General features: G+C 40.6%; 1 protein-coding gene across 7 annotated transcripts in view; it reads left to right on the top strand.

The window, feature by feature from the left end:
- LOC146677227 (uncharacterized) overlaps positions 1-24,498 on the top strand; it is a 46,413-nt gene that overhangs the window by 7,263 nt on the left and 14,652 nt on the right. For 3 of the 7 annotated variants that reach the window (XM_085419503.1, XM_085419508.1, XM_085419509.1), the window contains exons 2-3: positions 19,167-19,249; positions 22,642-22,816. In XM_085419503.1, the coding sequence (XP_085275629.1) occupies positions 19,167-19,249; positions 22,642-22,816 (258 nt within the window). Of the gene's footprint in view, positions 1-2,716; positions 3,356-19,166; positions 19,250-22,641; positions 22,817-24,498 lie in introns of those variants that run through there. The other 4 variants (XM_085419504.1, XM_085419510.1, XM_085419506.1 and 1 more) reach the window with 3 other exon arrangements.

Consider the following 24,498-nt stretch of genomic DNA (forward strand, 5'->3'; position numbering starts at 1 on the left):
AATGTAGGTGATAGAATTATTGTTCTACAAATTATGTTTTGTACAACAAATGTGTCAGGGAGAGACACGATTAAAAGAAAACTGACTAGAAATGAATAAATGCACAGACTATACCAGGATGGGAAATCCCAAGAGCCTGCTTCAGGCATCAATCTCAACTAAAGCCAATTCAGCAGTGAATTTATTGGTGGAAACGCCGATTAACCCGTAGATTAAATCGGTGGAAATCCTCCGTCTACACAACTTCAGTCCTTGGTAGGACTTTATGCTAGGGGTGTGTACGCATGAGTAAAGACATTTCCCAACAATCCCAGCATGCTAAAACTGATCTGTGTGTTTGTGTATTATTGTGTTGAAATGGAGCTGTTGAGCTCTGGAACTGATACAGCGTTGCCACACACACACACAGACAGAGTGACTTTTAAAGCTTTGACATGTCTGAAGTGAATACTGAATCACACAGACAGTATTCAGTCTGGGCATGTTGGGATTGAGAAATCTGTTCCACTAACAGCATTACTATGTCAACACCATGATGATTCATGTGATTTGTGTGTTTGTGTCACTATAAGATCACTAGGATAAAAATGTCTGTAGTGTGACAAAAGCAAGACTTTATACTTTCACTCTTATCACTCCGACAACATTTTTAACTGTTTAAACATGTAAACACATGCTCCGTTACAGATAACGGCATACAGCTCCTAGTTGTTTTGATATATAGTGATCTTCTAATGATCATTTTAAAAAATTGGCCTCTTAGCTAAAATTGACTCAGTGTTGTAGCAGGAAATCTCAGGATCAGCCCCTAGTCACTTCACAGCCACTCACACACAGTGTAAGCGCTCTGAGCTGTAGTGGCTGTTAGTGGTTAAGCTTCCTACTTATAGCGATTAGCTGCGACAGGCTGTTGTGCGACCGCTAGGCCTCCTACTGAGATGCAGAGAACATTGGGCTCTGTCCTTTTGTATTTGAAGGACACTGAAATGCTCCACTAATTTTTAAACCCTGACATGTGGTCAAATGCATTGTAACGGAGAGTTTATGGTTTAATTCCAGGTGATGCCAGACTGCTAGCATAACTTAGCATAAAAAATAGAAACAAATAGCTTAGTAAACATACCAGCACTAAAGTAGCCCAGGATATGAAGTCAGGACATCATCATTGTGTGTAAATGACCACAGATGATGTGTTAAACATGGGTGTACCTACTGTGGTGGTACAGTTCTGTTTTGAAGGCTTTTTTAGGATTAGCAATGTCTCTGTGTTTAAGGTTAAGCAGCATTTTCATTCACTAAAGCAAGAAAACTAAAGCAAGCATTGGTCGGTTTTTTTTATTGAAATTAACTGTACTCCAAGTCTTCTTATTTGTCTGACTATTGTATTTAAATGGCTCTAAAGGTAGCAAATATGGTTGAAATTGGCATAGGTGAAGCCCCGTAGATAGCTAGCAGCTAAAGCTACTGCTGAAGAAGCCAAACCCTGCTAATTCAAAACACTGAGCCTTGATCTATTAGATGGTATTAAAGATGGATGCAATTTCTGTGACAGGTTTTAGTCGGGAAGTCCGGTTTTAAAGATGACCATTTTTTTATTATTGCTGTCTTGATAAGAGACTGTGAACCTGCATCCTCACCAGCTAACAATTTGTCCGTCACAGCTAAATGGTAAATGGAAATGTAGCGCTTTTCTACTCTAGTATATTCAAGACGCTTTATACCTCATTTACAACTATTCATAGGAGCACTTTTTTCTGTTCTAAGTGTCTTTATCTAACATTCGCGCACACACTAACTTCAGTATCTTGCCCAAGAAACTTTGGCATGGATCAGGGATCAAACCACCAACCTTCTGATTCGTAGATGCTCTACTTCTTGAGCTAGGGAAGTCTACTTTTCTGAAATGCAAAATGACAAAAAAAATACACAAAATCAACTTAATAGTTTAATTAGTAAAATTGAATGGGTCACCAGGAAAGAGTTTACTGAAATCAAGTTTGAGGGCCAAAGTGTTTTTTGCAACCACCGCTATCATCTGTTGGTGGCTATTAAAAAGAATGCAGGTTAAGGCACTTACTTGTTTTAAATATATTTTTTATTATTTGTGGATATAATTACCAAAAAGAACCAAAACTGTTATAAAAAGGGAGTAAATCGGCCATTTACGAAACCACAGTTTCCATCACTTCCTCTTCAGATTGATTTCTGTTTTTCTTTATCCAGTCCTGGAGCTTGCTGCTTGGAATTTACATGGTGACTAATGAGGTTCAGCGGTGAAGACTAGTAGATTTTCTTACTTTTTTACGAGAACTAGCTGGCTCCAGCTTCATATTGGACAGACAGGACAGTGGCATGTTTGTGCCCAGTTTAAACATTTCTTTAGGTTTGGTCTTAACCGGCTGTATCAATATAACAATTGACAGTGATTTGTAATCATTTGTCTTTAGGGTTAACTATGAAGGCTATATTGGATATAAAGTGTGCTGTTACTGCAAATAACAACACACTTTATACTTTGCTCACTGTCTTTATGGGGAAACATCTGAGGTAATATTAGTAAAAGTAAACATTAACAATAAACCACTTGGCACTCACTGGTTAATTATATCTAAACAGTAGAAAGAGACGGTGAAGGATAAGGTCGTGGGGGGAGTATCTTGTTCACACATGCCTCCTCCCTCCCTCTCTCCTCCCTCTTTATCTTTCCTCCCTCTGTGCTTCAGCAGCATTACCAGTCGTGGTGACTGGGAGGAGAGGAGCAAAGCATGCAGCAGCCAGTCAGTCATTTATAGTTCATTGTTTTCATCACTGCATTGTACCACTCAAAGAATTTGTTCTTCTTTTGTGGGACGTGGTCGTTGGGGGAAGAGACGTTTTCCTCTCTCTCTGGTGAATTGTTCATTTTTAAAGGGCGATTCAGTTTATCTAACTCTATTTTTGTGCTGCTTGCACGATATTATGATCGTCCCACTTTGGCTGCAGTTGAATGCGAGTCTTGGAGTGGTTTAGACTGGCTAGCTTTGGTGCTTTTCCTGCCAGATTTATGAAAGGAGAGAGGTCAGTATGAAATTTGACTTCAGTGGAACTCAAAAGTGGGAGGAACCTCAGAGGATGGTTTGACTTGGAGGAAGGCGATCTTCTCTTGTGGAGTGGCATCTTTTCTACTGCGAAGAGCGAGAAGTCTTCATTATACAGGGGCAAAGGAAGACAAAAACCTCAAGATTTTGGGTTTGAGAGCTTTAAATTCATAGACCAGAAGAAACTGGGCATCATCGGGAAAACGCACAAATCACGTTTTGGCTTCATCTCATCGTTATACCATGGCAGGGATGTACGGATGCTTTAAGGGTCGCAAGTAAGTTTCAGTTGTAAAATATTACCTGAAGATTGCAACACCTTGTTCTTGCATCACACGAGGAAAGAAAAAACAAAAAACAAAAACTGGATTGCTCACAGATATTGCTTCATCAAACTGCTCACTCAGGTCATCAACACAGTCTCTGCAAACCTGTGTCACAGGATATGGGTGGTGTCGGCCCTTTTCACGGGATTTGTCATTTTCAGTGTAAAACTCTATCATAATGCAGACCGCTGACTGCTGCTAGTACCACAAAATGTGTTTTCTTTGTTGCGCTCCACTCATTTTTTGCTTTCCACGGTATGACTACAAGTGCATGCAGCAAGAAAAATAAAAACTCTTAGAGTGCACTGACCTGCATTTGTATCCTGCACACCGTCTTTTAATGCAGTGGTCAAATCAGTCTGTATTCTTTTTGTCACCACAGTTAGTGACTCGCTTGGGAACAAACGGTCAACTGAGTAACTCGCAAGACGGGTTTTGACTGGAAGTCAGTGATTAGTCCGTAAATCTGAGTCAAACTCGCTTTTGTCATGTGTGCTGTAAACTACAATCAGGTGGATGAGCATGATTTCCTGTATGTTTTCCTGGAACAGGATCAGTTCATGTTGTTGCTCATTAAGGTTTGATGCTGCATAGCTGTGGCCGTGTTAAGAGTTTTTTCCTCATTTAAATTTGGATGCATGTTTCTGTTCTTGCTGATTGAAGTCCTCTGTGATTTTAATGCTTTGAATTGGCTAAATATAGGACACTGGGCTTGGCAGTGTGATTGGACCACAGAGGCTCAGCATAATGAGTGCCTTTAGCTTTTTGACTACAGTAAAGTGTCTTTTTTTGTAACAGAGCTGTGTAGATGTGGTGCTGGTTACACTGATACCCCCTTCAACTTTCTTTGTCTTTGTCCTCCCAGCCTCATGACAGTTGAACAGTGAAAGCTTTTACAGCCGCCTGAGTGGAGCTTGAACAAATAGAGTGTGTGTGTGTGTGTGTGTGTGTGTGTGTGTGTGTGTGTGTCAGTCACACACATACAACACTGAGCAAAAATCTTGAGTCTCTCCTCTTTTCTTGTTTTGCCAGGAAAATGGGAAATGAGTGCATCCAGCTTGATGAAAGGTGTGTAAACATCAGAGGTGGCAAAAGCATCCTGTAATTAAGTAGAAGTACAGATTCAACTTCATGTAAAAGTAAAAAGCACAGGCTCTGAAACGTACTCAAAGAAAGTAAAGGTAGCTCCTCGAAGAACGTTTCTACCTCTTATTTTTATGAAAAGCAAACTGAACCTTGGGCTATATTAAATTATTAAATAAAATAAGTAGATGGGAAACTAACTTTATTTCAGTCTAAATTGTCACTCGGGTAAGTAGAACATGAGCAGGGAGAAAGAAGGGAAACGGAACAAAAAGCTCTATTTTCTGTTGTCTCCATTGTAGAGGGTGACTTTGCCTCTCAACATGAAAATATGTAGGGAAGAGTTTACAGTGGATTCAGCAGGTGGAGGAACCCTAAAATCAATTGTACTGGCTCAGTATGGGGAGCCATTAGATTCTCATGTACAGGCTGTGGTCAGCTGACCTGCTGCTACTGCTGCGCTGAGTTTTACTTATCTTTGTGTCAAAAGCTGTTTCATGAGTTGTCCTGGCTGATTTCCATCTGATTTCCACCCTCTACACCAGAGGCGTCAAACTCCAGGCCTCGAGGGCAGGAGTCCTGCAGGTTTTAGATCTCACCCTGGGTCAACACACCTGGATCAAATGATTAGTTCATTACCAGGCCTCTGGAGAACTGCAAGACATTTTGAGGAGCTCATTTAGCCATTTGAATCAGCTGTGCCCTTGAGGCCTGGAGTTCCCACCCCTGTTCTAGATGGGTTCATATGAAGGTGGAATTCAGTAAATGAATCTAAGGATCATCAGTTTAACTTCAAATTCATCTCTGCAACCCTTTTATGTAACCTAACTCTGACCATCAGCACTACAGCCTCTGTGCATCACTCACATGCTTTAAATCCATCACAGTACAGCAAAGTAACCTGTTTATCCTGTACTAAACAGTGTTTTCATGCAAACTTCAAATAACACAGTCTACCTCAGTTTGTTTTTTAGCAGGTAAAAACTGGTCAGAAAAATGACTACTCAAGTGAAGTAAAGTAACGAAGTAGGAATACTTTGTTACTTCCCGCCTCGGGTAAACTACATGTAACAACAGTCTAAAAGGCAAAAACAGTGTTTGTGCAATTTTAACAAGCTTGCCGATATTTAGTCTGGGTACCTTTTTTTATTCTTCAACAACCTGAACTCTCTTAGGCAAAGTTTCTTGTTATTTCTTTAAGTAGTCTTTGAAAATAGTTCTCCAGGCTTCTTGAAGGACATTTAAAGCTCTTCTTTGGATGTTTCTGCCTTTTTGTTCTGTTCTTTGCTAACATGATGCCACGCTGCTTCAATAATGTTGAGGTCTGGGCTCTGGGGAGAAGCTTTTTGCTGTCAGGTATGCTTTTACTCCCTTGGCCGTGTGTTTGGAGTTCTTGTCATGTTGAAAACTGAAACAGTTGCCAATCAGACACTTTCTAGGTTGTATTACAGGATGATTAAATATTTTCTGTTTATAATCCCATCAATATCGCCACCACTGGCTGAACCACCAAACCATGACAGAGGCTCTATTGTGTTGTACAGATGACTGTAGATACTCACTTTGTCTCTCTTCTGACCTCCTTCATCCATATTGATGAATTTGTAGCTTTTCTTAAAGATCACTTACAACTTAGAAATGGGGAAAAATGAGAAAAGACTTTTGTACTATATTTTATTCAAGTGCATTTTGGCAGAATGCACTAAATTAAGGCTGAGCCTGCATTTAAATTGAAGTCATGAGATTATTATTTCAGTCAGGGCAAATTGAAGCATTTGGTATTTAAGTGGCTACAACAGAATTATAGTTGGAGTACTATTGGATGCCCTGTATATTTTAAACCTTTTAAATGTTTCCGACTTCTATGGGCTTTCAGCTCCCCCGCTGACCCCAGTAGGCACCCCCGTCCTTTGGCACCCACCAAGGCAAGGGAGCCCAGGCCCATCCAGACCGGGGCCTACGGCAGCAGGACCGCCCAGCCCCCACAGGACCTGGGGCAGCCCACCTGACCCCACTGCAGAGGAAACTTTACCCTAACATTCAATCATCTCCCAGACTGCACAAGACAGTAGACACCCAGGTTAAGTTTATTCTCCACCTCTCCTGTGACTCTCTCCCACCTGCAGAGTGGACTCCTGCAAGGATGGAACAAACTCCCTGTCAGTTGAAGAGCCCCCTAGTTAGGCCGATGCACCAGTGGCCCCCTGCACCAGGGCTGAGCCCCTGTGCCCCCACCCGCCCACAACCTCGGCGACACACCAACAAGGACCTAAGCCCCCAAGGCCCAGCCAGAGCCCTAGCACGGAGGCGAAGCACCCTGTCCGTCAAACCAGAAACCTTTTTGTGGCTAATATATCTCTGCGGTTAGTAAGTGAAGCAAAGCTAATGTTTAAATCTCCCTAACCCAGATAGTTTTTTGTTTAAATCTGATGTCATTTTCCAGTTTGGCTCAGCAGTAGAGTAGAACTCCACAATAAAAGTATCAAAGCTGATGATAAGGTATATTCTCATTTTCCCACCAGTCCCCACTGGGATTTTCTGGTCCAAGACTGATTATGCAACTACTGCAGGTTGAGTTTGTATAGAAGAAATGGTGATGCAGCTGGAAATGAATGTAGACTGTGTAGAGTGACTGAAAGTGTTTGGTCAGTTGCTGTCTTGAGTCCATGTAAGGCTTGTTGCTAAGAGCACTGACAGATGAGGAAAGGAGATGGAGGAGAGAATGTGGCAAAGAAAACGAGAGCCGGATGTTGACAGGAACCTCCAAATGCAAAGGAGTGATTTCTCAATTTGAACCAAACCTCAGGGTGAAAAACATTTTGCAGTTTGTTGTTTAAAAGTTTTTTGGTTTTTTTGGTTTTTTTTTAAGTCTGAACCACTCAAACTCCAAGTTACATAAAATCAATATCCCTACATTTTATGCACTAGCCTTTAATTTGGTAACTTTCAGAGTTATGAAGTGACCTGGATGTGATCGCAGGTCCAGTTTATTTATTTTTTTTACAAAGACTTGTGTTGCAGTTGTGGCAGTAGCAAAGCAGGGACGAGCATATATGTTCTGTAGCAATAAATAACTGATCAACATTCAGCTGCCTTTTAGTGCCTGGTGAATGGATTCAAACACCAATGTCTTGTCACCAGTGTTTATTTTCTGCTTGATCACTTTGTTTCAGATGAATGCAATTTTGGAATAAAAAGCTAAGCTGTCTTCTGACTTATCTGGGACTCTGAATTGCTTTGCAACAAGCAGTGTCTTGTTTTATTTCAGTCATTTCAAATGAAACCACATTTTGTAACTGCCACTTCATACTTCATCTGCACTGTCTCCCAGTAGCTTATTTTTCAGGCTCTATGTTTACATAAACTGAAGGCTTGGGAATATCAGACATTATGTTGGTGCTCCTCTGTGATATGAGCACGCAGAGCAGTGCAGCATCATATTGAGTGTTAAAGGTCATTGTAGTTCGACGGCTTCTTATAATGCTTGATGGGATTAAATCGTGACTACTTGAATACTAAATGCATTGCTGGGAATTTCAAGGTTTGTGTTTGGGGGCAGATAAAGTTAGACAGACTGTTTTCATTATCTTTAATAGGGTTTCCCACTGACAACCAACCAACAGCAATATTTTATTTTATTTTTTTTTTGTCTATTTTGTGCTGGAGACCAGTCAAGATACTATTTAAAGCTGTTATTTTCTTAGTAGCTGACAGGCTAATACACGGCGATATCAGCGTTTTAGCACTGGCTAGCTAATGTGGCATGGATTTCCAGTATTAAACAGCACTGTAACCTGAGACCATATGCATAGAGGTGTTGCAGTATACTGGTTTTGAACTTGATGAATAGTAAATGGTACACCGCTATGGTTAAAGGCATGGTTATTGTGGCTCTCTTCCCATTCACTGAGATGCTACTGAAAGCAATCTGTATGTTTAATGGCTAATGGATTCATTATACAGTAGCTGCATCTATTTCTAGAATCACTTTTCACAACAGTCCTGCCAAGTCACTCGGCAGGTGCAGTTGGGCTGGAGACGGATAAACTCTTGAGCAATTTATTTTAATCAAGTTTGTTGAATTTTGTTTTGCTACTTTTCACAGCATGCCGAGCATTTGCGCTAATGCTAGCTTCTTCATAAAAAAATGTAGGTACGTTGTTCAGTTTTGAGCTTGACTTTAATGAGTACTGAATAACTCTGACATTTTTTTCTCAATGGTTTTCCTAAACTTGTTTTAACATCTGTCGCCCAACACCTTTAAACCAGAAATTGTTTTGCATTGCAAGGGTAGGTCACAGCCACATTCTTTGGAGTTCAGGAGTAAAAATTCATGACTAATTTCCTTCTCGGTCACCTTCTCCTGCTGATCGCGCAGGCGTGGACTGGCTGAATGGGTCAAGAGGAAATACCAAAGTTTTAAAGGCCATGTTCCCAGTTAGGTATGCGCAGCTAGACAAGAGACTGGGAATCGCACAAAGATGGAGAAAGGAAGGGATGGTGAGATAATGAGACGAGAGGTAAAAAGAATGAGGAGAAAGGAGGGGTAATGCATTGATGATGTGGAGCTGTGTTATCTGGATGCATTCTTTATACATTTTTCATGTCCTTTTATGGCCCTTTGGCTCGCATTGAGCGCCTTCGTGTAACAGAGATGGGTTAGACAATAACAAAAGTCATGTAAAAGCTCTTTAACATCTGGGAAGAGAGCAGTGGGAGAATGGAAGATGTTTATCCTACGAGGACGTTGCCTTTTTTCCCATGCTGTTCCCCTATTAATCTTTTATTAAATAATGCAGACAAAGGCATGTGACAAGATGGCAGATCAAACCAGACTGTACCCTGTGCAGTGTGGGATGGGGCATCAGACCCAGGAAGAACTACTGCTTTATCTATCCCGTAAAGATATTAAAGTCTGAGCAGCACAAACACACCAGGCCTTCAGACACTTAATAAATTTAGTCCTTTCTGATAAATGAGAGTCCTTTAAGATAAATGAGAAAACTCTAGAATTGTAGAACCTGTAGACAGTAAGGTTATTGTAAGCATAAAGACTAGACTGACAAACATGACTTCATGTGGTCCCTGCCAAAAGACAAGATACAGCATGTTTCCTGAGCTTTAGAGGTGCTGCCAGGCTCATTTTCTAACCTTTTTTTTTTTTTTAGCGGTTCATCCATCTTTGCAGTCTTCATACTAAGCTGAGCTATCGTGTGTTGGCTGTTGCTTCGTGTTTACTGTGCAGATATAAACATTCACTCAGTTCAATGAGCAGAGTGGCTGGGCCTTTGCTTTAGCACTTCCGTTTAAGTATTTAGATTAATTGCTGTTGTAAGCAGTGGACTTGACTTCGGTTTTGCTCCACAAGACTTTTGCATTAGGCTAAACATCATAATTTGCGTTTCATTTTCTATTTTGTTTCAGTTGCATTGTCTTCTACAAGTCATTGTCCTCAGTGAAAACACTTGCATTGTTGAAACTGGTTCTGCTCAGTGACGAGTGTATAGAGCTCAATGACAAAGCTTTGTGAGTACAGAGTTCTGTGTAAAACGACGTATTTTCTCCACAATGCTGGAACCCTCTCCAGCTGTTTCCAATAAAAGAACATTGTTTACTACAGTCTCTATAATTTGACCTCATCATTAGTTTTCATCTAAAGCAAAATGCTATGATTCTTCTTGCATGTGCACAGAAGAGAAAAATAAAGGAAAAGGCAGATTTAGCCACAGGCATTAGCCTGATTTAAACCTCAGATATTATAATTCTCCACAGTGAGTATGTGCATGTCTGTCTAAACCACGTCAACACGATTACAGGTCATTATAACGCCCTGCTGATGACAGCCATGACCATTGCCATGGACCATTTATCTCTTTAGAAGCTGCAAGGACTCAAAAATGAACTGACTAGATTTTGGTGGTCAAAGGTTAAGATCACCATGACCTCAAGAAAACCACATTTTTAGCTGTAGGTTTAGGATAAAATGAGCATAACATGATTAAGTGAAAACATCAGAAAGGTCAAAGGTCAAGTCAGGACAGACAGGGATGTAATATGCATCTTGTTGGTTAGCGTATAACCACAAGGCAGTAATTCTAGTTTTAAAAAAGCAGTAAATGTACACCACCACAGATTGCATGCTTTATTTTGTGCAAACACAGTGAAGTTCCCATGCTGCTTCTATCTGTGTATACAACATGGCAGTCTGCAACTTATCTGCGCAGAGCGCTTCATCCACTCGGCCAAGTTTATCATTTCAGCTGCCTGGAAAAGAAAAAATTCCTTCTCTTCCCTCGCCGTTCTGCCTTGATTCATTCCTGCATCTGTCTTTTTTTTTTTTTTTTTCTCTTTGTGGAAATTGAAGGCTTTCGGCTCGTCACAGACCCACTAACATCTTATTCCCTCGGCCAGCTTCCTCCACTCAAGCCTTTCATGTTCTCCTAAGGCTCGCTTTGTGTCTCATACAGTATAGGGAATGTCGTTTTTTAGATTTGCTGGCTAAGCACCTAAAAATAGCTTTTTTTTTTTTTTTGCTTTTTTCTTTCTTTTTTTTTTTCTCTTTAGCTTTTCGTGACGGATTCCACGCTGTGTTGGGTCGGTGGTGATCCTGCTCAAGTCAGAAGCCTGAATATCGTGCTAAGAATCGATCACAGATATTGAAACTTGCTCCAAAAATCACTGCAATCATTTTGAGTCGTCTCTTTATCAATTTGAATTGTTATTTAAGAGTTGGTCTATATTGCCTTCCTTAAAAAATAAATAAAAGGAATTCAGAAATGCTGAATTCAGGAGGAAATACCAGCCCTCTGGTGATGCTCTGTGAATGAACGCGTCTACTTCAGGGGCTGGAATGTAAGGCAGAAAACAAATTTTCATTCATAGACACTGTTAACTCATTCAGCTCTAACAGCCGCCGCGTGACTCTGGTTTAGCTCTGCTTTTGCTACGTACAGCCGCACAGCTAAGGGGGTTGTTCTGTTTGAGGCTAATGGAAGTCCCTGCTTTAAGTCTGTGGAGACAGACCATTACAAGAGTCCCTCGAACAGACACAGTTGCAATGACAGAAGCCTGGTTTCAGTAGTGTTTAGCTTTGAAACGCTACACTTTGCTAAGCTTCTAGGCTCCGTCCCTTCACTATGCAGAGCCTAATTGCTGTTTGTAATGTAATCAGGCTGATATTTGCCAGTTTAACTGCTGATTCACAACAACTGGGCCCAGAGCAGGGTGGATTTGTTTTATGTAAGACCTACAGCAACTTACAGATTAGATTAGTCCTTTCAGATAAATGAGAGGCTGTAACACAGACAAACAACTTCGGAATCATGAGTGGGTTATTAATCACATCAGAAGCTTATTTTCTGAGTCAGTACCATTGAATGTCATTGTTGACAGTAGCCAATTAGTCAGCGCCATAAGCCTGTAGTGTAATGAGTCTCGTAACACTGGATCCATTGAGAGATTAAAGCTGGGCGATATTGGATTTGCGTTACGTCAGAAGGACAGAAGCCACATGGACAACACCCGGCTGGAGTCATCGGAGCTTACTGTTGAACTCTGTGGGCACCGCTCTCCACAGTTATCTATATTTAGTTACTTCTGTATAGCTTACAGTGACACTATGGTCTCCACACAGCTCCTAGATGAAGTGTTTTTGCTGTGTAATCTGGGCTCTGTTCAATCCCGTTGTCATAGCTGAATTTGGTCAGGGTTCGTCCACACCAGCAGTTTACAGTATGGCTTTAAAGTATTCTTTTGTGTGTTTTTAGAAACAATCTAATGACAGACAAATGTGGACATGCTTACTGTGTGCGTGCTCACTCTACGTGGGTGCTAATAAGGTTATTTCAGGTGTCTAATAAAGGCAAACTCCCTGCTGGTCTGAATACCTCTTCGTGCTAATCCATTGTTATGTAATAAGGTACACACACACACACACACACAGTCCTTGTCAACCATCCATAGAGTCATGCACTTCCAAATAAAGCTAATTATATATTTGAGAGTGTTTGCACTGCATGAAAGTCAGGCTGCTGAAGGATAAGTATGAAACAAGAATAAGTTAATGAACAGCTGACAGAAGATTCTCATGAAGCAGTGCAACCTTGGGGGGAAAAAAGCCCGTAACATCTAACTAATCTGAAAAGAAACAAAGCCTGAAATACGGTAAACCAAAAGTAGCAATTAAGGCTTTATGATGGCTCCTGTGGCATTGCTGGGTAAATATTGCTGTGAAATATAAGTTTTGTGTTCTGAGATTACACTCTGCTTATACTCATAACAGTATTTATGCCCTCTTTAGTATAAAAGCTACACAGTTACCACCTCCAGCACGGCCCACTTCTTCCAAATAAGCACCTGCCTAACAGTCCAGCATTACCCCGTCGCTACAGCCTGTTTATCTTTTGCTCTACATGTCCCTGCTACGAGCCCGCTTGTTCCTCTCTGCGTGCACAGGAGTTTTGATGCTCTCCTGGCATCTGAGAAAGACCCAGCGGAGCACTCACATTTTTGTTGTTATGCCAAAATCTTTAGCGTTAGCATGCCATGTGGCTAATGTGGCTAACATGACCGTTAGCTTCCAGAGCTAACTGTTCTAATCTAGTCAGAAACTCTGGAAATGTTAACACGGACTTTGACAGCAATAAACAAGGACAGGACCTAGATTGTTTTTTAAATAAATGGTCAGTTTAAAAATGGTAACTGTGTTTGCTGTTAAAACTTTAGCAGGAGTTTTTCTTTGTTTGGTTGGTTTTTTGTTTTTGAATATTTTTTTCCACTTATATTACTGGAGGAACCTCCAGTCACTATCCTTTTCCCTTCCTTATTTTCCAGTAGGATATCCATGGCAACACAAGAAGAGCCACAGCACTCTTTGTTAAAAGGAGAGTGGGCAGAAGCAGCTCTTTTCATTTAAATCAGTGTACAGTGAAACAGCCTGTTGTGGAGAAAGAATCTTGATGGACATGTGAAGCCTGCATTATTGTTTTTTTGTTTGTTTTTTTTTTTTTTTTGTTTTTTTTTTGTTTGTTTTTTTTTTTTTTGTTTGTTTTTTTAGGTGTATGGTGTGTATTAAGAAGTACTGGGTTATATTCTGAATCCACTGGTTGAAGCCCCAGAGATGATCTTAGCTGCACCATTGCCACCATTGTCTGTGTGCCACAGACTTGGCTTCAAAGTGAAATGCCATAAGTCAGTTACAATCATGTGGTTTTACTACAAACACAAAGCTGACCCCAACAACTCTTTAACATAGACTGAAAAAAGTCCTTCATCGTAAACTCAAATTAAGGTTACATAAAGAACACAGGCAAGCTTCAGTGCAGACATAGTAGCCATGGAAAAAGTCCTGTTTGTTCTGAATATGGTTGGATAAAAAGTTTTTGCATTAAGGTCGTGATCTCCTAGATTATCTGTTTAAAATTTAAGGCCCTTTGTTTATTTACTAAAATGTCTCTGTGAGGGAAAACTTTGTCCAGGGTCTTCTTACCATCTTTGGTTGCAAGTCTCAGTGTTTTGTTTCCACTGCGAAGCCTCTGTGTTTACTGTAAGTCTGTTTTCCCTTTTGTCTCTCTCTTCGTCCCAATATTCTTGTGTTTATCTAACAGACTCATCTTTCCTTTCATGCTGTTCTTTCCCACAGCCCCTTTCTCTGACCCCGTCCCCTCCCGCTTTCTTGTGTTTGTCCCTTCCTCTGGTTTTCTCGCTCTTTTCTCTCACTCCCTCTCGCTTTTTGTGTTCGTCTCATCTGCACTTTTCATTGAGTTTGCAAATCCATCCTTCTGTCTCGCCTGCCTTCGTCTATCTGTATTTCTAATGAAGCGGAGGATGTCACCATGGGGATCCGGCTTTGGAAATGGGCACAGGTCAGTCACTGTGACTCCTGACCATCTGATCTTCATCCTAACACATCTGCGTCACTGTAAAAGAGTTTTTGTTTTTTTTACTTTGTTGGATCCGTCCCTTGGAGGTTCAGGATTTAAGCTCTGTTGCTCATTCTTTAAAATGAAAGTTGAGCTTTAACATATCAGGATTTATTATTTTTGGCAGATACTTTTTTTTTTTTACTCTCCTGCCAGGAATTCAAAGATCCTATATAAATTTCTATGTTTTAAGTACACAGACTGTATAAAAAAGATGGCTTCCGCCACCATGACGTCATTCACTGGTTAAGAATGTCCTGTCATGAAGCCCTGAGCTGAGTGTTTTTGACTACACTCTGCTCAGGAGGATACAATACGGGCATTCATAAGAACGCATTCATTAAATATTCATGATGGTACTGTCTTTTGCAGAAAACAATGCTAGCTTTTTCTATGCTAACTACATGGTGGCTTCAGTTCTATTAAATGCTTAATACCCAGACATGAGAGCAGCAGTTTGGACCCCATAATTTAATTCTTAAACATCAATACTTTGGCCCTCACCTGTAAACATTGATGTTATTTCTTACCTCTACCTGGTATTGATTTCATTCATATCACAACACTGTATGAGTGTCTATGCTCATTTCTGCTCGTGTAGCTGCTTTCTAGATACGCTTGAGTCTATGTAAGTGTGTATGCAGTTAACTCATGGTTGTACTGTGATCACCTGATAACAGCATTGGCATATACCAGTTTGTAACCATGGCATTTAAATAAAATACTTCAAGTATAAAAAATAATGTATATAGCAAAACAATACAACCACCGTGTGTTTAATACAAATCGGTGAGGTTCAGTCGTTTGTGGCTTTGAAATAAATTCTGATAAGAGAAGGTGTTAGACTACAGAGTCTGTACAGGATGATGATGATGATGATTCACACGACTTTAACAAACCAATAATAGCTTATGATTATATAATAGTAATACTGGTGAAAGGCCCTCAGTACGTCAATAGACCCTCTGGAATGTTCTCTGTTTCTTTAACACACAGCTCACTGTAAACACAGTTGACAAGAAGTTCTCCAGCTGCTTCCTTAACAGAGAGGGAGTCTTCTCACACTAACAACACGATTGGGGGGGGAAAAAAACCAGTGGCAGTTTCTCCACCTTAAATTTTTTTTAGCACAAACGATTCTATCACAGTGTTAACCTGTTAGCTCTTACCTGGAGCAGTCACGACACACCCTTCATAAGCAGATGGACATCGGTCAGTTGTAGTCATGGACACGGGTGCTGATAAAAAGAACTTGATGCCTATTGTGATTGTGTTTAGTTCTTTAAGGACTTCTCGTCTTTGTTGGCTTGCTGTTAAGTAAACTGTGTTCATGGTTTGACTTTTCCCATGATCCTCGCTTACATAACGTGAGGTTTAAGATTAACTGCAATATTATTTATGGATATAGATTCTAAGTAGACCTTTCTAGTACCAGTTTTGACTCCCTTTTGACTTCAGAACTGCCTTAATTCTTTGTGCATAGAACAAGGCACTGTTTCAGAGATTTGGGGCCATACTGACAAAAGATCATCACATAGTTTCTGCAGATTTGTCAGCTACTGTGACGAGAATCTCCCATTCCACCACATCCCAAAGCTGCTCTATTGCAGCAGTCTCCAACCTTTTTTTCGCTACGGACCGGTTTATGTTCAACAATATTTTCACGGACTGGCCTTTAAGGTGCTGTGGATAAATACAACAAATAAAACCAGTACCGGTACCAAAAAAAGGGAAGATTTATTCATAACACACGGGAATAGACCCAGGGAAACTGAGTTAATGATAAAACCGATAAAAACCCTGAAAACCATAAATTTCACACCCGAGTCTCAACTCCCGCGGCCTGGTACCAACAGACTCATGGACTGGTGGGTTGAGGCCACTGTTCTATTGGGTTGAGATCCTGTGATTCTTGGGGCCATTTCAGTACAGTGAACTCAATTGTCATGTTCAAGAAACCAGTTTGAGATGATTGAGCTTTATGACATAACTAGGTATCCTCCATCAGAAGGTGTGTACACTGTGGTGATTAAATGATGCTCAGTTGGAACTAAGGAGCCCACAGTGTGCCACAAAATATCCTCTTCACTGTTACGTCAGCAGCAGCCTGAACTGTTGGTACAAAGCAGGATAGATCCATGCTTTCATGTTGTTTATGCAAAGTTTGGACCCTACCATCCTTATTTCACAACAGAAATGAAAAACCATCAGACCAGTCAGCATTTGTCTTGTCTTGTATGCTCAGGTTTTGGTGAGCATGTGCAAACTGTAGCCTTAATTTCCTGTTCTTAGCATGTTGTAGCCTTTCAGCTTAAAGGTTCAGGCCGCTGTGCATTCAGAGATGCTGTTCTGTATCCTTTGGCTGTAACCATGGTAATTGTTAAGTCCCTTGAAGCAACTTTGTTGCTGGTTTGAACTTCAGCAGGTTGTCATGTCTATATAATCTAATTGCACTGAGTTGCTGCGATGTGATTGGCTGATTTAGATAGCTGTGTTAATGAGCAGTTTTACGGGTGTGCCTCATAATTAAAATGAATAAACATTCAGTCTTTTTAATTTCCTGTTATTTATTTTTATTTTTTATTTCATGGGTGCTTTTCATTGACACTGTGAGTCATCACACCGGGGATCAGGCATCAGTAACCATAATCCCTAAGTAAACTCTACGCTTTAGAGAAGCATAAAAGGACCATTTGAAAAGTACAAAAAGGCTCTGAGTGTTTGTTGTTCGCTGATTGACGAGACTTAAAAAGGTGGTAAAGCCACGATCGGGACTGCAGTTTGAGTGTGGATCACCAGGGGGAAAACATCATGCTGACCTTTATTTTATTTGTGCAAAATTAAACTTGAATCTTTTTTATTGTTAGTGATTGGTTTTAGAAATATTTGTGTGAGCCGTGGACTTCTGGGAATCTGAGTTGGAAAGAGCTTGAGGAATACGGACTTGGGAAAACTAATTTCAAAAGCCAGAAATCACACGTTTAGATAACATTAGTTTGGGGTAAAGGTTAAAGTTGATCCGTGATAAAATCCAACTATGTGACTTGTTTTTGATTTTGCTAAACTAAAAATTTGGAGGTTCTGGATGCACAAGAAATCAAGTTTAAGGTTTTATATGCATAATAAATAAAACTATTGTGATTAACAAAAAGGGGTTTTGAATAGTGCCCGTTTCCCACCAATTTTGGGTTCAACCAAAACAACATATCACAGTTTCCATAGAAACCTTTAAACCAAAGGAGATTCGTTCATTTATTGTTATTTTACTTTGGTTAGACAACCTGCACTTGTTCACAATGAATACATCCATGTTAATGTAATTTATTCTGTATTGAGTCAGATCACGGGGTTAGCTGTCAAACAGCCAGGGGACCTCCAGAATCTTTGGGATTCATCTCTGGAAACTGCAAACATCCTTATGAAATTTCACGCTGATACATCATCGAGTTTCTGTTTTCAGCCCAGTGAAGCATTGACAAACTAACCTCCACAGATTCCGCAGACCTGAAATAAATGGTGGCACAGCTACAATTAGACATGTTTGCTGAAAACCATATCAGCAATGAGTCAACTTCCTGCCAAATGGCTCAGGAAATCCTCAACACACAGCACAGTGCACGGCTAATTAGATTTGACACTAGAGTAAAACATTTATACAGGATCATCTAACTGGTTCACCATGCTGGAACTGCATTCACGTGGCCTCAGACGTCCTGTGGGCTCGAGAGAGCTCTGTGCAGTGCAAAGAGTGATTTAAAATAATAATAATGTTAAAATGATGACTTGCAAATGAACCTACTGTACTGTAGAGTGAAGGCTGACTCGCAGCCCGAATGTGAAGCCCTCAGTCCTGCTGCACACAGAGCCTTAACGAGGCACCCGCTCATAATGTGATTTCATATCTGTTTAAGGTTGTGTTTGGCGGTTGCTGGGCACCTGCTGTTGACGTGATGAGCACTTGAGTTAACGGCGCAGGAGTACACTGGAAACATAGCAGGCGTGCCTCCGCTAGGACTGTTTGGATTGTGGAGACACATCAGATGGAGATTAAAGTTTAAATAGCAAAGAGAAGGACTTTTCACACGTTTCCACCTGTTTAATGAATGAACAACTACATCACCGTTAATGCATCCAGGAGTTGCATAATGAGCTTTGGGGGGATTTTATAAGGTGGTGACTTGTTATGGATGTAATCCGCCCCAACAGTCGCCTGTCCATGCGGTCCGACCACGCCAAGCCACTTTTACCAGCAGTCTTGACACTTCTAAGTAGGACTTTAATCACTTTTTAATCTGATCACATTGCAACTAGGTAGCTGCCATATCAGCCAAATAAGAAGGCAGAAGCAGGTTTAGATAAATGCAGACATTTATTTTTTTTCTATTTTTTTTTCTACTGATTTATAGCAGCCAGCCTGATTCTGGTCTTGTTCATGAAACTTATGAAAGACTTTGTAATAGCTCAGTAGGTAAAGTGGTCGCCCCATGATCGGAAGGTCGGCGGTTCGAATCCACTTAACGGCTACCCTGAGGTACCCCTGAGCAAGGTACCGTCCCTACACACTGCTCCCCGGGCGCCTGCTTAGTGGGCTGCCCACTGCTTCACTGAGTGAATGGGTCAAATGCAGAGAAAAACAAGTAATTTCCCCATGGGGATCAATAAAGTATCCATTATTATTATTATTATTATTATTATTATTATTATTATTATTATTATTATTATTAATCAATCATCAAACTCATCATCTGTCTCCCTCCCAGCAGTGACAGTGCTGCCATGGCATCAGGAACTCCAGACGTGACGACCAATCAGGAGCCTGCTGAAGTCCAGGAAGAGTGCTCAGGTAACAGTTTGATTAAATGTTTTCTGTAAATGTTTGATTGGGAATCCAGGCATATTTAGTATTAATGTATGCTGAGTGGCTGTCTTCGCTGTAATCACATGAAAAGGTCGTGTCTGTAATTTGCATCATTTCGACCTTTTTTCTTTTCTGCTTCAACTTGGAGTTTGCAAGGTCATCGACATACAGGGAGAATGTGAAAATGACCTTTCAACTGTTTCTATTCGGCAGATGGTTCATACTTTCTGTGGATTGCACAGCTAATGAGTTACTGTCCATCCTGTAATCATTCAGGCTGTAGCTAACGAGGCTTCCTTGCTTTAATTTCACAGTACAGAGCAGTGAAAACCAGATAATCCAGGCACTTTGGCAGTTTTCTAGATGAAAGTCTTCTGCATGAAAAGATTGTGTTAATACAAACGTTGTACTTTTTTCTTTCTTTTTTTTTTTTTTTGCTTAATTTTATTTTGAAAGTTTGCAACAACTGAAACAAAATACATGTTTTTTCCAAATCAGTAGAATCTTATCAGTGCATGTTTTGTAAATCTCTGAGGTCTCATTTAGTGGGAACACATGCAGAAACTCCTGGTGCTTTCAGCTCTGATGACAATAATAAATGTTGTTTCAGAGATGGTTGGATGCTGGTACTTGCCAGCGATATCAGCAATGAGATTTTCTACTCACTCCCAGCAAAGATCCAATCAGCTCGAACGATCGCACACAAATATCTCCTTGCAGGTTGTGGCAGGAAATGGAGGAAAACACAAGGCTGTCGCACACAGACGTGCACACAGATTAACAACAAACAGAGTGGGAACCAGGATGTAGATGTGTGTCGACATGGAAAGGTTAAGTTGTGAGCTTCTTGTGAACACAGTGACTTAAGCAGACGTGATGAAACTGGTCTTTCGTGCCCAGGCTTGAGGTCCAAGATAATGTGAGTGAATAACAGGCAGAAGTTTGTTTTCAGGAAGCTCTCGGTTCAGTTTTGAATCTTGGGCTAATGCTGGTGCAATAATCCTGCTGAATTTTCAAGTTTGCTCACTTGCTTTTCACAAGAAATGAACAGTCTCTAATTTTTCTGGTAGTTTTGTTTTTATGGAGATCCCAGCCCTGATATTGTCTCCCTTTCAAAGGTCACCATCCTCTCACAGTTCAGCTGAGTTGTCCCTAATTTTGAGCTCAGGACTGTGTATAGGTCCTGATAGTCATAACAGAATGCATATGGAGAAACTATAATATCTCAGCTCTACGCTGACCTTCCACTGAATCAGCTGCCTTTTTCTAGGCAGACCTTTTGGCTTTAATAGAGTATTGTGCCTAAAATAGCACAATAAATGGTACTGTTGGGTGGTGCTTCCCCCTGATAGTTCATCTTGGCCATGCAGAAAGGCCTCTGAAGCTTCATCAAAAAGCAGGTTGGAACCTCCTCAAGTAAAGACAGCACTTTGTGGACTGCAGTTATCCAACAATAACTTGTTCTGTGTGCGGTTTAATGGCATCTCATTAAGACGCTAAAATTGGTTTTCATTATATTTTGACAGACTTTTATTTTAGTGACGTCTTTGGGTTTCTGTGTTACACAAAAAATCCCAAAAGAAAATGCACCACATGTGCTTAACATGATCTTGAGTGAGTGACCCAGAGATTTAAAGCATCTTGGCCTCAGCACCAGGTTTGGATTCCAAACATTTTTCAGTTGGGACTTAGCTCCAACCAGAAAGTATATTTTTAGAAAAGAAGGAATGCTCAAGGATTCCCCACAGGGAGGAGGACGAAAATGACACAGCTCGTGGAACAAAAATGCATCTTATTTTGAAATCTCTACTGAAGAATGTCTGTGGATGGCTCAGGGGTAGGAGTCCTCAAAATAGTTTGACTACAGTTGTTCTGTTTGCTCCCGACTTCTTCTTTCTCATTGTTGTTTCTCTTTCTTGCAACTCAGCTTCTGTTTCCTTTCTCTGGGGATGTTTTAAGTGCCTCCTGTGGTGCGTGTAACAAATAGTCCGCCCGATTTATAGGTTGGCCGATATTATCAGGTGATATTAGCTATTTGCCACTCCTATGGGCATCAGGATTTTAAAGGCCACAAAATGAAAATTTAAAAAGTAGAGTAGAAACATTAAAAAACACTGTTCAAACATTTTATAGGTCTTACTTAGTTTGCCAGCCAGAGGACTCTTCTCTGATTGGGATGCTACAAACACAGCAGCCAGCTGATTGAGCAGAGTCGGGCTGAACGTGGACGAGTAAAGAAACTACATAAACTAAATGTTAGAAATCTGTTTATGTTTAGTGTGTCTGAAAGAAATATATTGGAAAATCTAAATCTCCAAATATTGTCACTGCTGCTAAAATCCCGTTTCTGTCTAGCTGTGAAAACAATGAAACATGTTGCACTTTGTGATGACTTTTGTCTGATTACAAGTGTTTCTATTTGATGGCTACTTCAGTTTACTCAAAATATACAACAATAATGCTTTTTGCTTTTTTTTTTCTCCCCACCTTACAAAACCTACATTACCCACAATGCTCTTCAACCACTGACAGTTTGGAAAGCCTAGCTACATTCAGATTTTGTTTTTTGTTTTTTCCCCATCATCCTCAGCTGTATACAGGTCTACACCTCTACCATTGCAATCAATGCATTGCACACTGGTTTATGAACTGCTGTCTTACACCATGTTATCATTCTGGCTTCTTTTTGAAACAAGAAGCGCTGCCCCCTGCTGGCCGTTAGAAACAATGTGCACTTCTATAATGGCTTTGTTTTTCTAAACCACAGGCTGTGTTCATCTTTTATGTACAGTCTATGGTTTGACCCAGTAAATATTAGCTAAGCTAATGAACATAGTAAACATTGTAAGTGCTATACATGTTACCATTGTTACTATGTAGATGAATAAAAAAAATAAAAAAAAGACCAACTCTGCACTACTCTTTATACTGATCATGTGGTTTGAAGACAAATGCGTAGTGTATAAGTGCTGAGCCAGCCCACATCCCTGTTGCATGTGAGATGGAGCGAGGACCATTTCAGGTTCTTGATGACAGCTGTTTAAGAAGTTATAAAAGAGCTGTTGAGTTTTTCCACTGTGGTGCTAATAGACACGGACCCACTGTGGGGGTAGGTTTACAAGCTTGAGTTTGTGTCTGTTTATGCATATGTGTATTTTCAGTTTTCATGTTGGCCTCTGCAAACACACACACACATCGTTTGCTCTGTGTGGTTCCCTCTGGGCTGCCTACCTGTGTCTTTACATCCACCACAGGACTAATTGCTCTATAACTCGAGTTCACACTGGGGCAGTGTGTAAAGATGCCGTGTGTGTAATGTTCTCATCAGCATGTAACTGTGCACCACCATGCAATGATTCATGATTCTGTCTTCTCAGGAAAGAAGAAGTCCAAGTTCCAAACGTTTAAAAGGTTCTTTGCCAGGAAGAAGAGAAAGGATCCATCAGCTGCAGGAGCGGACGCGAGCCTTAAAGCCAGCCAGTCGAGTGACAATGTCAGCAAAGCATCAGAGAGCAACACACTCACTCGAGCAGAGAAGGATAAAGGCTCTGGGTAAGATCGCACACGTGTGCTGAATGAAATGCTTTTATTTACAATCTGACGAAAGTACACAGAGCTCAACTAAGACCTGTCACGCCTCTACTTATTTATTATATGCTCATTTTGTCATATCTTCGTATTAAAGCTACAGTCGGTTGTAAATACTCGTAAATATACATTGAGTAGTGTGCATCATATATCTTCCAACAAATCGCTAAACTTGGATTAATCTGTTCCGGATTCATGAACTTGATAAATTGTGCATAAATGTTCGGTGTTTTTTCAGGTTTGGATGGACGCATTTGTAAAATCGTTTTACGTGTCCTCAGACTGCTTCATATTTGTGTGTGGGTGTGAGTCCTTACACACAAATCATTGTACACATTTCTAAATCTTACTTTATGCTTGTGGATCATATCATAATCATTTGCAACCCTTTTGAGGCAAATTTCTCTCCATGAACTGGGAGAACTGGAAGGAGTAGGAAAATAAAATTCAGTTTTATTTATACAGCGCCAAATCACAGCAGTCGGCTCAAGGCGCTTTGTATTGTAAGGTAGACCCTTCAATAATACATGCAGAAACAGAAAAACCCAACAATCATATGACCCCCTATGAGCAAGCACTGTGGCGACAGTGGGAAGGAAAAACTCCCTTTTAACAGGAAGAAACTTCCAACAGAACCAGGCTCAGGAAGGTGCGGGGCCATCTGCTGTGATTGGTTGGGGTGAGAGAAGGAAAACAGGATAAAGACAAAATTCAGTTGATTGCGATTTTTAGTCTAATGACATCTAATGGTGAGATTTTACACACTTTACCTTTAAGCATGGACCAACATTTCAAATAATTAGGTCAACCTGAGTCTCAGTCTTGGGGAAGACAACTTCACCCGTTGCCTACTGGTGGTGGTCAGAGGGCCCAGTGGCGCCTGTGTCCGGCAGCCTTGCCTCTGTCAGTGCACCCCAGGGTGGCTGTGGCTACAATGTAGCTGCCATCACCAGTGTGTGTGTGTGTGTGTGTGTGTGTGTGTGTGTGTGTGTGTGTGTGTGTGTGTGTGGATGACTGGTTGTGTAAAGCGCTTTGGGGTCCTTAGGGACTAGTAAAGCACTATACAAATACAGGCCATTTACCATTTAGGTAAACCCTGTGAGCCGAAAGGCTTCAGAATGCTCCGAACACTCAGTTTTAGACAGTTTTTTTCTACTCCTGGCTGTGTTTGATGTCAGAGAGAAGAGATATCTAAAAACTGGTCATCTGTAGCACACATCTCGGGCTGTGACTAGCCCACCGACCTGTTGATCAAAGCTTCTGTTTGTGAGGGACAGGACAATATGACAAAAATCAATTTGAAGGAAATGGAATGGAACTAAAACTACATAAACGGTGTGTTTTTAAGCAGAACCATTTTCCTCCCATTTCCCTTTCAGATGTAAAGCATCTAAAATGCTAGCTCTTATTATGGGGTTTAATTGAGCCCAGCAAAATATGAATCCAGAATATTATATCATTACTTTACTGCCATGTTTAAGGGATTCATCAAGAAACCGCACCGTTCTGTAGCCAAATGATATATTTCTGCTCACGTTGTTGGAGCTCATCCATCCATTCAGGTCAATAACGTCATGAGCACATTTAAAAAAGGAAGGTTGTGTTTTAACATCCATCTCCTGTTCTGTCAAACTCACCTCAGCGAA

The sequence above is a fragment of the Rhamphochromis longiceps genome, linkage group LG2 (genome assembly GCF_057381845.1).
Source record: "Rhamphochromis longiceps isolate RC_006_pf linkage group LG2, R_longiceps_female_GT1.1, whole genome shotgun sequence".
NCBI classification, from domain to species: domain Eukaryota; kingdom Metazoa; phylum Chordata; class Actinopteri; order Cichliformes; family Cichlidae; genus Rhamphochromis; species Rhamphochromis longiceps.